Source organism: Gigantopelta aegis, chromosome 5 (genome assembly GCF_016097555.1).
Source record: "Gigantopelta aegis isolate Gae_Host chromosome 5, Gae_host_genome, whole genome shotgun sequence".
Taxonomy (NCBI): Eukaryota; Metazoa; Mollusca; class Gastropoda; order Neomphalida; family Peltospiridae; genus Gigantopelta; species Gigantopelta aegis.
Window position 1 is genome coordinate 33,670,189 of NC_054703.1, and position 14,239 is coordinate 33,684,427.

Below are 14,239 nucleotides of genomic sequence, written 5' to 3' on the forward strand. Positions count from 1 at the left end.
AAGTTTAAATGGGAGAAAGCTGGTTTTTTTTAAACTGTTATCCCCAATACAAGTGTAAGTTTACATGGGAGAAAGCTGATTTTTTAAACTGTTATCCCAATACAAGTGTAAGTTTAAATGGGAGAAAGCTGATTTTTTAAACTGTTATCCCAATACAAGTAAGTTTAAATGGGAGAAAGCTGATTTTTTAAACTGTTATCCCAATACAAGTGTAAGTTTAAATGGGAGAAGCTGTTTTTTTTTTAAACTGTTATCCCAATACAAGTGAAGTTTAAATGGGAGAAAGCTGATTTTTTAAACTGTTATCCCAATACAAGTGTAAGTTTAAATGGGAGAAAGCTGATTTTTTAAACTGTTATCCCAATACAAGTAAGTTTAAATGGGAGAAAGCTGATTTTTTAAACTGTTATCCCAATACAAGTGTAAGTTTAAATGGGAGAAAGCTGATTTTTTAAACTGTTATCCCAATACAAGTGTAAGTTTAAATGGGAGAAAGCTGATTTTTTAAAGTCTTTTTAAATAGGGTAGGTGGGGCAGGACGTTTCCCAGTGGTAAAAGCACTCACATGATGTGCGGTCGGTTTGGGATCGATCCCTGTCGGTGGGCCCATTGGGCGATTTCTCATTATAGCCAGTGCACCATTACGAGTATATCAAAGGCCGTATGCTGTGTGTGGGATGTTGCCTACATGTATAAAAGATCCCTTGCTACTAATGGAAAAATCTAGCAGGTTTCCTCTAAGACTATATGTCAAAATTATCAAATGTTTGACATCCAGTAGTTGATGATTAATAAATCAATGTGCTCTAGTGGTGTCATTAAAAAAAAAAAAAAAAAAACTTTAAAAACAAACTTAAAACAAAAAATTCTTTTAGATTAGTGTGGTGCTCAAGTATATGTAGACATAAAGATTATTTTTGACACAGGGAAAAATTTATTTTTTAATGTCGTCTTCTTTCTCATCTTTCGAAAAAAAATATTTTGACTTGCAGTGAAGAAAGGTGATCGTATTGCACAACTGATATGTGAGCGAATTTTCATCCCGGCTCTTGTGGAGAAAATTGTATGTATATTTCTGTATTATCTAATGCTATACTCTTCAAAAGAAGAAACGCAAAACCACATTGTCGTAACATTTGGAGAATTGATTTAATTATTGAATGGTGAGTCCGATAATTACCAAATGTTGCAGGATTGTTCACAATTCACTCTAGTCCATTGTGAGTAAGTGATAGGACACACCACCAAGGTCAAGGTCATCTGGAGTCAATACCGGGTGTGGCCTCCGCGTGTGTTGACAACTGCCTGGCACCGCCTGCCCATTGAAGCAACCAGAGTACGGATGACGTCCCGGGGGATGGTGGCCCACTCGGCCTGCAAGGCTGCTGCCAGCTCGGGCAGGGTCTGGGGCTGTGGTTGTCGCTGTCTGAGGCGTCGGTCCAACTCGTCCCATAGATGCTCAATTGGGTTCAAATCCGGTGATATCGATGGCCAAGGAAGGACATTAATGTTGTTGTTCTGTAGGAAAGCCGTTGTGAGACGTGCTGTGTGAGGCGTCGCGTTGGCCATAACTGGAACGATGTGTGGCCGGAGGATCTGGTCAATGTAGCCCTGTGCATTCAGGTTGCCCTGCACGTGGACAGGTCAGTTCTGCCAGTGTGTGAGATGGCTGCCCACACCATGACACTACCCCCGCCGAATCTGTCCACTTCCTGCACACAGTTTGCCGCATAACGTTCACCACGACGCCTATACACGCGACATCTTCCATCATGACGTCGGAGCAGAAATCGGGACTCGTCACTGAACCACACCTGTCTCCATCGCAGTTGAGGCCATTGTCGATGAATCTAGCACCACTGCAGTCGGAGTCGACGGTGTTGTGGTGTTAAGATGACACCTCGAACTGGACGTCTGGCACGAATTCCTACCTCACGTAGGCGGTTCCGTACGGTCTGATCGGATATCCTGCGCAAACCTGGTATTGCTGCGGCTGTGGAGGTGGCAAAAGTCAATCGTTCCCGAAGGTGGCGTACCCGGACGTAGCGGTCCTGCCCGGGGGTAGTGACCCGTGGTCGACCGGATCTAGGGAGGTCACGTGTTGATCCATGTTGCTGGTAACGGTCCCACAGTCTGGAGATGGTGCTTGGGGACACATGGAATGCCCTGGCAACGGCCGTTCTGGATTCGCCTGCGTCTAGTCGGCCGATGGCATTGTTTCTCTGCGTTTCACTGAGACGTGGCATGTCCTGGATTGTCAACTGTCGGCCAGATACAGAGGCCAGGCAAGCGAACACCCTGCACTTTTATACTGTCGGTGTTCATGTTGCACGTGCAGACAACGCACGTGCAGTGGTGACATGGTTTGCACGTGGCTGCGTTTTTACGAATATTCACATTTTGGAACTTTATTGTACAGTAGCTGCGTTTTATCGAATGTAACCGTGGGAATGTGTTTGGGACATGCAATGACCTTATATTCACAAAGCATGAACTGGTAGGAAACATAAAATCGGAGTTATAACCCATTTGTACCCTTTTGCGTTTCTTTTTTTGAAGAGTATATATATGTGTGTACATTTCAACTCGTTAATGGGATAATGGATGTTGTCTTGGGTTCAGGGTGCAAAATGAACAAAATGCGATGATAATATTATGGTTTTCAAGTCAAATGTATTTGACTTGAAAACCAGGCATGTGATTCTTCCACCTTTTAGCGGAATTCCGCTTTAAAAAAAAAATCTTTTATGTAAAATATATCCGTGAAAATGTTTTCATAAAAAAATCCCATTTTCCTTTATTTTCAGGGTTTTTTTTATTATTGCACTAAACTATTTTCTTAATGCCTGTTCGCTTACCTGTAGACAGTGTACCGCGATACAAGATTGATGACCAGTCAAAGAAATCACTGCGCTTTTGTATAATAGAACATTTTCAGCTTTTGTTAAGAATACCAAATCACATACCTGAAAAACAGTGGTACAAATGTGTATACTGAAGCTATCTTAACACAAACCAAGGTGCGACAAAGTCAATAGCCCTCTTTGTCTGGTCTGGTGGAAATTTTCTGCTGTGTTACTAAAATGCATACAGTACCAGCCAAAGTTTCTGAGAGAGTTAGTGACTTTATCAACATTTGTTTAACATAGCCCTATGATATCATAAACCCATCGTAGGCTATAGTGTGTGTAGTAACATCATTGCCTACAATGGTTTTGCGATAACAATAGTCAGTGCTCAAAATGGCCTGTGGCTAGGTCGCTAATGCGACCAATGTCCCATTTGGGCGACTTGAATATTAAAAAATAATGGCGTTTATTCGCCCTAATAATATTTGGGCAATCTTCTTTAGAGCTATAACATATGAGCCTCTATTAATATCTGTATTGCATATATTTATTCCACATTAAAATCTTTCTCGTGGTTCGTGGTTTTCTTACCATAATTTGCCAACATCCATTATTATTTTTGGGGGCACCATATGTTTTGGCAAGTTTCGAGCCCTGATAATTGTTTTCATGTGTATGTAAAGAAAAAAAAGATATTAAATAGATATTAAAGGTAAAATTAGTCATTTGTAGTCGATATCGTCAACACAACAATAAGTAAAATGTTCGAAATAAGCACTTATCTGTTTGTCCTGACAAGTGATAATCTGCTGGGACAAGCAAAATGTGCATTAGTGGTTGTCGAAACGACAAGTAAAAATATATAATGCTGTTTCATTTTGAGCAATCAAAAACATTGTCCTTGCTCCTGAATAAAACTAACAACTTATTGGACAAGTATAATTATTGATGGATAAGTATATTGGTAAATATACTTGTCTGGTGGACTACTGAAAAATTCTACTTATTTCTATCACTGAAGTACATGGTCCTTATAATTCAAATCGTTCTTATGTTCATATAATTCTAACCAATTGTGTAATCCGAACAGTTATAATTGATGATGAAATTCCTACTGATTCTAAACACTAGTTAAATGTTGTTGACTAACACTGGGGGGGGGGGGGGGGGGGGGGGGGGGCATGACTTAGCCCAGAGGTAAAGCACTTGCTTGATGTGCCGTTGGTCTAGGATCGAGCCCATCAGTGAGCCCATTGGGGTATTTCTCGTTCCAGCCAGTGTACCACAAAGGCCGTGGTATGTGCTATCCTGTCTGTGGGATGGTGCATATAAAAGATCCCTTGGTACTAATTGTAGCAGGTTTCCTTTCTAAGACTATATGTCTAAGTTACTAAATGTTTGACATCCAGTAGCCGATGATTAATAAATCATTGTGCTCTAGTGGTGTCATTAAACAAAACAAACACACTTTAACACTAACAGAGACATTTTAGTGACTAATTATGGAAATTAAATAAAAGAAATTCTGCATAAAATATCAGTGGCTGTATATTAAATGTCTTTCTGATGATCCTAGTCTTGGTACTAGGCCAATCTTCATAATTTTATTCAATAATACAGTATATGTATTTTTAGATGTACAAAATTATTGGTAGACCAAATCCGGTACTTGTAAACATTAGGAAAGAAAGAAATGTTTTTATTTAACGACGCACTCAACACATTTTTATATTTACGGTTATATGGCATCAGACATGGTTAAGGACTACACAGAATTGGAGAGGAAACCCACTGTTGCCACAGGCTACTCTTTTACGACAGGCAGCAAGGGATCTTTTATTTGCGCTTCCCACAGGCAGGATAGCACAAACCATGGCCTTTGTTGAACCAGTTACGGATCACTGGTCAGTGCAAGTAGTTTACACCTAACCATTAAGCCTTGCGGAGCACTCACTCAGGGTTTGGAGTCCGGTATATGGATTAAAAATCCCATGCCTCGACTGGGATCCGAACCCAGTACCTACCAGCCTGTAGACCGATGGCCTGCCACGACGCCACCGAGGCCGGTATGTAAACATTAGGATGACCAGAAAACCATTGAAAATACATCCACTGATATTCCAGCAACGTAGCCCAGTGTAAGAGCGCTTGCTTGATGAGTGGTCGGTTTGGGATCAATCCCTTTCAGTGGGCCCATTGGGCTATTTCACGCTCCAGTCAGTGCACCACGACTGGTATATCAAAGCTGTGGTATGTGCTATCCTGTCTATGGGATGGTGCATATAAAAGATCCCTTGCTGCTAATAGAGAAGAGTAGCTCATGTAGTGGCGACAGCTGGTTTCCTCTCAATATCTGTGAGGTCTTTAATCATGTCGACGCCATATAATCGTAAATAAAATGTGTTGAGTGCGTCGTTAAATAAAACATTTCTTTACTTCCTTCCACTGATATTCCAATTGAAAATCTCTTATCCATTTTAGTAATGTTAGTCATTAAAATATTTTATTAGTCAGAAAGTTCATAGTGGCAGCAAAATCGAGACAGTCCTTTTAAGTGTTTCAAATGTTTGACATCCAATAGCCGATGATTAATAATAAATCAGTGTGCTCTAGTGGTGTTGTTAAACAAAACAAACTAACTTTTTTAATGGTTTCATCGTTCAGATTTATAAACTTTCTTCATCTTGTTTTTTTTTTTTAGTCTCCTACCAGTCCTACTGGAGGAAGGAAGGAAGTAAATGTTTTATTTTACGACACACTCAACACATTTTATTTACGGATATATGGTTAATGACCACACTGATATTGAGGGAGGAAACCCGCTGTTGCCACTTCGTGGGCTACTCTTTTCAATAAGCAGCAAGGGATCTTTGATATGCACCATCCCATAGACAGGATAGCACATACCACAGCCTTTGATGTACCAGTCGTGGTGCAATGGCTGGATCCAACTGGAGGTGACTAGGTTTCGTCTCTGTCTGTCACACATATAGTTTTCTGAACTCTTTTTTCTTTTTCTTTTTTAATGGCCTGTTATGTATCATCAACTTTTCACTCTAATGGTGGTTTACCCATTTTTCATAGAGTTATGGCCCTTGAACTTAGGTGGCACTAAGCCTTGTTAGGCCCAGAGTATTGCTAACAGTACTCTTAGAATGCCAGGATTTTTTTTTTTTCAGTATCGCTTCTCAATTAGCTAGACAAGTTTCAGCGATTAAACAGTAGCCTAGTTGCTAATCAATTTTCAGATGACTAGATATATTGCTAATCTATATTTTAAAAACAAAATGTTCTGTGAATGCTTATTTTTACTTTTTGTCTTCCAGAAACTGGATGACACGGACAGAGGACATGGTGGTTTTGGATCAACGGGCCAGAAATGAAAAAAAAATCATGTTCATTGGATGTGATGAAAAACTATTCTGCTCGCCAAGATTGGTCGAAATTATGTCTATAACTGACTTTTTACTTAGCTGCTGAAATTATGCATTTACTATGCAGTATTTTTAGGGTGTGTGTGTGTGTGTGAATTCCTCACGATGGGACCAACAAATGTCTTTTAAAAAACACACTCAAACAACTTAAAAAAACCCTCACTGTTATCTAAATTTGATGGAAAATTGTGGACCTTTGCAAATTTGGGGGGTGCATATGCACCGTCAAACACACACACACACACACATACGCACATGCCTGATTTGTAGATGCACATTTCAATATTAAAAAGTTGCAAATGACTTAGTATTTGTTATTTTGTTTGTAAATTTGACCCATGAGATCTACTGAAGGGATGAAAATGTTCTGCATATATGGGGAATTGCACATCTTTAATCATCTGATCAGGGGTTTTTTCTGGGTTTTTGGTCCTAAATATTCTATTTTCTGTGTCCAAAACTTGTGAATATGGTTAAGTTTACGGTTGCTGCTTTGCATGCATTCTGAATGGAGGCTTCCACTTTAGACCATTGTCACAAGGATTATCTAATCCTAATCTTAGAACAATTTCAGTACCTGGCTACTAATATTAAAATTTACATACTTTTTTCTCTTTTTTTTTTTTTTTGTAACTCACTTCAGGGATATTTATTGCCAGGTTCCTGACGAGATTGGTGTTTTTCCGGGTTTTGCATGCATTCTGAATGGGAGCTGCGTTATTGTCAACGATTGCCAGACTAATCTTAAGGCATGGCCACTAATATTAAAATTTCCAGACTTTACTTTTGTAACCCACTTCAGGGATTTTTTTTGCCATGGTCCAATGTCCAACCGGTTTGGGAAAATTAGCTTAAGTAAATAATACATTGGATATTTTTTCAGGCAACTGAGTGATGTCACTGTTAAATAATTTATCACAACAGGCATAATTAAATGTATATATTTTAGTACATAAATTGGTAATTTCCAGGGGGTTTTTTTCTTTTAGGAAGAGGCCTGTTTTTGGACCCACAGAATGGGTGAATAAATCTCTGAACTTTTCATCTCTTGTCTAATAGTTCCATCTAGATCCATATTACATATCGTCTGCCTGACCAGAGTTCACCCCTCGACTGGTATATCAAAGGCCGTGGAATGTGTTATTCTGTTTGTGGGATGGTGCATATAAAAGATTCCATGCTATTAATGAAAAAAATGTAGCTGGTTTCCTGTCTTTAAGACTCAGAATTTCAAATGTTTGACTTCCAATAGTAGATGATTAATAAATCATTGTGTTCTAGTCGTGTCGTTAAACAAAATAAACTTTACGTTTGGTTGGAGATACATATACATACATACATACATACATATATATATACATATATATACATACATATATATGTGTGGTGTATGTATGTATGTATATATATATATATATATAGATATAGATAATCTTTATATAATAAAAAAGAGACCCTGAATGACCACAACCCTTGAAAAATACTGATCTTAACTTTTTTTTTAAATAATTAAAAAAGTCATAAATGCAGGTGTGTGGGGGTATTTTTATTTAGTTTTTGTCTCCGCCGGTGCTTTCGTTTAAGTAACTGCCCCCCCTCCCCCAAATTCGGGCAAAACAGCCCCCCTAAATCAAAGAGTCCCCATACCCCATACGCCCATAAGTGAGACCATATATTATAATGTATGGTCGCAATGGTGTATGTTGTTAGTGCCAACAAGAACCCGTTCCGTTCTATTGGCAATATTCATTTGAAGTTGGGCAATTTAACATGACTTTCAATGGCAGATGACATCTGTGTAGTGAGACCTTAGGAGAAAAAAGTTGAAATACAGGTATGGCTTTCAATGGCTGATCCAGCGTGAAATCCGCCAGGGGTCACTAGAAGGCTGTAAAACTCAATAGGGAACGTTGCTATTTATTTATTGTCACAACTTAAGTACACATGTATTTTGATAAGGAAGGGGTCTGGGGGTGGGAGGTATTAATTATGCAATTTTTTTATATGGTCACAATTGGCAGTAGCAAGTGGGTGCAACACTTAAATGGAGCACATACTACAGTATAAAAAATGCCACTAACTTGCATGATATGGATATGGTTAAATCTTGCACAGAAATGTCGCTTACTAACAACGAATAAATGCAATATTATATATTAATTGCTAATCGCTGGATATTTCGGGGCACTGTGAATATCGGAGGGGATGCGCCCCCAATAAACTTCTTTTCGACAGCCATGGTTGAAACAAGTATACATGGGGGTGGCGACCGAGATCAAAGGTGCAAAGCAAAATTTCTTGGAGATTCGGGGGTATGGTCTACCGTAAATTTGTAAAACTACGTCCTAAAATGCAATTTCCTGCATTCTACAAGTAAAATTCATCTCTGCCTTTTTCATGCGCTCACATTATCTCAGGATAGCACATACCACAGCCTTTGATATACCAATCTTGGTGGACTGGCTGCAACAAGAAATAGCTCAATTCATTCGACATATTTTCACTATCAGAGCCGTTTATGATCACTGAAATCAAACATTACTTATATTTTCTTTAGGTTATCCATTTTCGTCGAACCGAAGTGTCATCCTGGTCTTTCTAATATCAAAAAATGCATCTTTTTAATATTTTATAAAACGCACGTGTGTCTGAGAAGTAGCAGTTTATTGATTAAGAGTTATAATATATTTTTAAGGACATTTCCTGTTTTAACGTCACAGACTAATTTCACTCTATTTTAACTTTATCCAAATTAGTTACAAGATTGTAAATTAACTAAACTTAGTGTCTACTTTTTACGGGTTAAAACTTGTGTCTGCTCTTTAATGAGATTTTTCACGTGTTGTACAGATTTCATTAAGAGAAACTTCCATTTATTTTATTTTTATTGATTTTGTTTGGGGTTTTTTCATTCTTTCTTTCTTTCTTTATTTTTATTTATTTATTTTATTTTTTGATTATAATTTTTTAGGGGAGTGGGGGAGGGAGACGAAAGAATAATTTGAGAACGCTTTTTATACGATTCGTCCACAGTGCATTTTATCTACGTAGCCTACATTTCTTCCTTTCGCTTTTGGTATTAGGCGTACTGTATAAATTATTCATATGCAAATACATTGTCGTTTCTTTGATATTAAAAGAATTAGTTCTCTTTGATATGTGGGGGCTGGGGGTAGTCCAGTGGTAAAGCGCTGAGAATCGACAATTTATTTCTATATGAATAATTTATACAGCGTGCCTAATGCCAAAAGCGAATGTAAGTGATGCGCGATTGGTATGGGATCGATCGCCGTCGGTGGGCCCACGACAGTCTTTCTCATTCCAGCCAGTGCACCACGACTGGTATATCAAAGTCCGTGGTATGTGCTATCCTGTGTGAGATGGTGCACATAAAAGATTCCTTGATACTAATGAAAAAAAATAATGTAGCGGGTTTCCTCTTAAGATTATGTCAAAATTACCAAATGGTTTTTTTTACATCCAGTAGCTGATGATTATTAAATCAGTGTGCTCTAGTGGTGTCTGTAAACAAAACAAATTTTAACTTTAATATGTCACACTGTATTTTATAAACTGAAACTACGATTGCCACCTTTTCTATTTTCCTGTCATCCCATAAGACGAGTAAAAGGTGGGTGCCCCCCCCCCCCCCCCCCCCCCCCCCCCCCCCCCCAGTATAAACTCCTGCTCCGCCTGTGCCACTGCACGTTTTTCGGATCTCGACTACTTACTACCAGAGGCGAATCCAGGGATTTTCTTTTCTTTTTTTACGATCCCCATGCAAACCTCTCCCAAAGTTTCCTTGGTATTCTGTCTCATGTCATTGGAACCTCCCTCTCCCCCCTCTTACCAAATGGATCCACCACTGACTACGCTAGGGTTACATCTTCTCATTTCAATACCTCTAGGGTGGATTATTTTTTCCAGTGACATGCTTTGCCTTAATGTTATCTTTTGGATCCATTCACCTGGATGGGGGTTTTCTCGTTCCATCCAGTGCACCCGAACTGGTTAAAGGCCATGGCATGTGGTTTCCTGTCTGTGGGAAAAGTGCATATAAAAGATCCCTTGCTACTAATGGGAAAATGTAGCATGTTTCCTCTCTAAGACTTTATGTCAGAATTACCAAATGTTTGACATCCAATAGCCGATGATTAATAAAGAAATGTGCTCTAGTGGAGTCGTTAAACAAAACAAACTTTAACTTTCATGTTATCTACGTACTGCTGCCACTACGTACTGCTGCTCCTACGTACTGCTGCTGCTACTGCTACCTACTGCTGCTACTACGTACTGCTGCTACTACCTACTGCTGCTACTACGTACTGCTGCTACTACGTACTGCTGCTCCTACGTACTGCTGCTCCTACGTACTGCTGCTACTACCTACTGCTGCTCCTACCTACTGCTGCTCCTACGTACTGCTGCTCCTACGTACTGCTGCTACTACCTACTGCTGCTACTACGTACTGCTGCTCCTACCTACTGCTGCTACTACGTACTGCTGCTACTACGTACTGCTGCTCCTACCTACTGCTGCTCCTACCTACTGCTGCTACTACGTACTGCTGCTACTACCTACTGCTGCTCCTACCTACTGCTGCTACTACCTACTGCTGCTCCTACCTACTGCTGCTGCTACGTACTGCTGCTGCTACCTACTGCTGCTGCTACCTACTGCTGCTGCTACTACGTACTGCTGCTCCTACCTACTGCTGCTCCTACCTACTGCTCCTACCTACTGCTGCTCCTACCTACTGCTGCTCCTACGTACTGCCGCTCCTACCTACTGCCGCTCCTACCTACTGCCGCTCCTACGTACTGCCGCTACTACGTACTGCCGCTCCTACCTACTGCCGCTCCTACCTACTGCCGCTCCTACCTACTGCCGCTACTACGTACTGCCGCTCCTACCTACTGCCGCTCCTACGTACTGCCGCTACTACCTACTGCCGCTACTACGTACTGCCGCTACTACGTACTGCCGCTCCTACCTACTGCCGCTACTACGTACTGCCGCTACTACCTACTGCCGCTACTACCTACTGCCGCTACTACGTACTGCCGCTCCTACCTACTGCCGCTACTACGTACTGCCGCTACTACGTACTGCCGCTACTACCTACTGCCGCTCCTACCTACTGCCGCTACTACCTACTGCCGCTACTACGTACTGCCGCTCCTACGTACTGCCGCTCCTACCTACTGCCGCTACTACCTACTGCCGCTACTACCTACTGCCGCTACTACGTACTGCCGCTACTACCTACTGCCGCTACTACCTACTGCCGCTCCTACCTACTGCCGCTACTACCTACTGCCGCTCCTACCTACTGCCGCTACTACGTACTGCCGCTACTACCTACTGCCGCTACTACGTACTGCCGCTCCTACCTACTGCCGCTCCTACCTACTGCCGCTACTACGTACTGCCGCTACTACCTACTGCCGCTCCTACCTACTGCCGCTACTACCTACTGCCGCTACTACGTACTGCCGCTCCTACCTACTGCCGCTACTACGTACTGCCGCTACTACCTACTGCCGCTACTACGTACTGCCGCTCCTACGTACTGCCGCTCCTACCTACTGCCGCTCCTACCTACTGCCGCTACTACGTACTGCCGCTCCTACCTACTGCCGCTCCTACCTACTGCCGCTACTACGTACTGCCGCTACTACGTACTGCCGCTCCTACGTACTGCCGCTCCTACGTACTGCCGCTCCTACGTACTGCCGCTCCTACGTACTGTCGCTACTACGTACTGCCGCTACTACGTACTGCCGCTCCTACCTACTGCCGCTCCTACCTACTGCCGCTCCTACCTACTGCTGCTACTACGTACTGCTGCTACTACCTACTGCTGCTCCTACGTACTGCTGCTCCTACCTACTGCTGCTACTACGTACTGCTGCTACTACGTACTGCTGCTACTACCTACTGCTGCTACTACCTACTGCTGCTACTACCTACTGCTGCTCCTACCTACTGCTGCTACTACGTACTGCTGCTACTACCTACTGCTGCTCCTACGTACTGCTGCTCCTACCTACTGCTGCTGTTACTACCTACTGCTGCTACTACCTACTGCTGCTGTTACTACCTACTACTACTGCTACTACCTACTGCTGCTACTACCTACTACTGCTGATCCTACCTACTACTGCTGATCCTACCGCTCCTACCTACTGCTTCTACTACCTACTACTGCTACTACTGATCCTACCTACTGCTACTACTACTACATACTGCTACTACTACCTACTGCTGCTACTACTACTGCTACTACAACTACTACCTACTGCTGCTACTACTGCTACTACAACTACTACCTACTGCTGCTACTACTACTGCTACTACAACTACTACCTACTGCTGCTACTACTGCTGCTACTACTACTACTACCTACTGCTACTACTACTACTGTTACTACCTACTGCTACTACTGCTGCTACTACTACTACTACCTACTGCTACTACTACTACTGTTACTACCTACTGCTACCTACTGCTACTACTATTACCTACTGCTACTACCTACTGCTGCTACTACTAGTACTATCTACTGCTGCTGTTACTACTACTATTGCCGACTGCTACTATTACCTACTGCTACCACTACTACTATTACCTACTGCTACTACTATTACCTACTGCTACTACTACTACCTACTGATACTACTACTACTACTACTGATACTACTATTACCTACTGATACTACTATTACCTACTGCTACTACTATTACCTACTGCTGCTGCTGTTGCTACTACTACTACTACTACTACTGCTGCTGTTCCTACCACTGCTGCTGTTGCTACTACTACTACTACAACTGCTATTGCTACTACTATAGCTGCTGTTGCTACTACTACTGCTGCTGCTGTTACTACTACTACAGCTACTACTACTGCTACTACCTACTGATACTACTATTACCTACTCCTACTACCTACTGATACTACTATTACCTACTGCTTCTACTACTATTGTTGCTATTACTACTACTGCTGCTGTTGCTACTACAGCTGCTGTTCCTATCACTGCTGCTACTACTACTGCAGCTGCTGTTGCTACTACTACTACAACTGCTGTTGCTACTACTACAGCTGCTGCTACTACTGCTGCTGCTGCTACTACTGCTGCTGATACTACTACTACTGCTGCTGCTGCTACTACTACAGCTGCTGTTGCTACTACTACTGCTATTACTCCTATTAGTACTACTACTGCTACTATTACTACTGCTATTGCTACTACAAGTACTAGCAACACAATTTCTGTACAGTACCTGATGATTAATGTGTAGTGTTAGTGGGTCTACATTATTCCATTAGAAGCAAGAGATATTTTATATGCACCATTCATAAGACAGGATAGCACATACCACGGCCTTTCGTATACTAGTCATGGTGCACTGACTGGAAGAAGAAATAGCCCAGTGGGCCCACCGATGGGAATCAATCTTTGACCGACTGAACATCAGGTGAGTGTTTTACCACTGGGTTACGTCACGCCCCTAGAAGAAGAAAAAAAGGAAATAAAAAATAAATAAAATAAAACAACTAAATTAATGAAATCTTGAAATTTTATTGTTCACATTTCATTTTCAATAAGAATAGTTTAATGATTTAATTGTAGTTTAGAAATCTGTCAATAACAATTCACAGCCTTTAAAGGCATATTGTCACAAACCACTAACCTATTAAATGGCCTCACAAAGTATTACCTGAAACATGTATATATTTGATTTGTGCCTAAATGTACTTCATTCAACCATCTACGTAACCACTATACTTCACCTATTAATGATATTTCATATGGTCCATAATTCAAAAACTAATATTGCCAAGAGGGTTGACATGAACTTCACTCCAACATAGTTAAGGTGATGTGATAGGTAAATTTGGTTTCCACAAATTAATGTAGTTTTCATGTATTATCAATTTTTAGAG

The 14,239-nt window shown here is 41.2% G+C and overlaps 1 protein-coding gene across 1 annotated transcript in view; it reads left to right on the forward strand.

The window, feature by feature from the left end:
* LOC121373111 (deoxyuridine 5'-triphosphate nucleotidohydrolase-like) overlaps window positions 1-6,586 on the forward strand; it is a 27,057-nt gene extending 20,471 nt beyond the window's left edge. The window contains exons 7-8 of the mRNA XM_041499560.1: window positions 993-1,063; window positions 6,176-6,586. Coding sequence (XP_041355494.1) covers window positions 993-1,063; window positions 6,176-6,232 — 128 coding nt within the window. The 3' untranslated portion in view covers window positions 6,233-6,586. The remainder of the gene's footprint in view (window positions 1-992; window positions 1,064-6,175) is intronic.
* The last annotated feature ends 7,653 nt before the right edge of the window (window positions 6,587-14,239 follow it).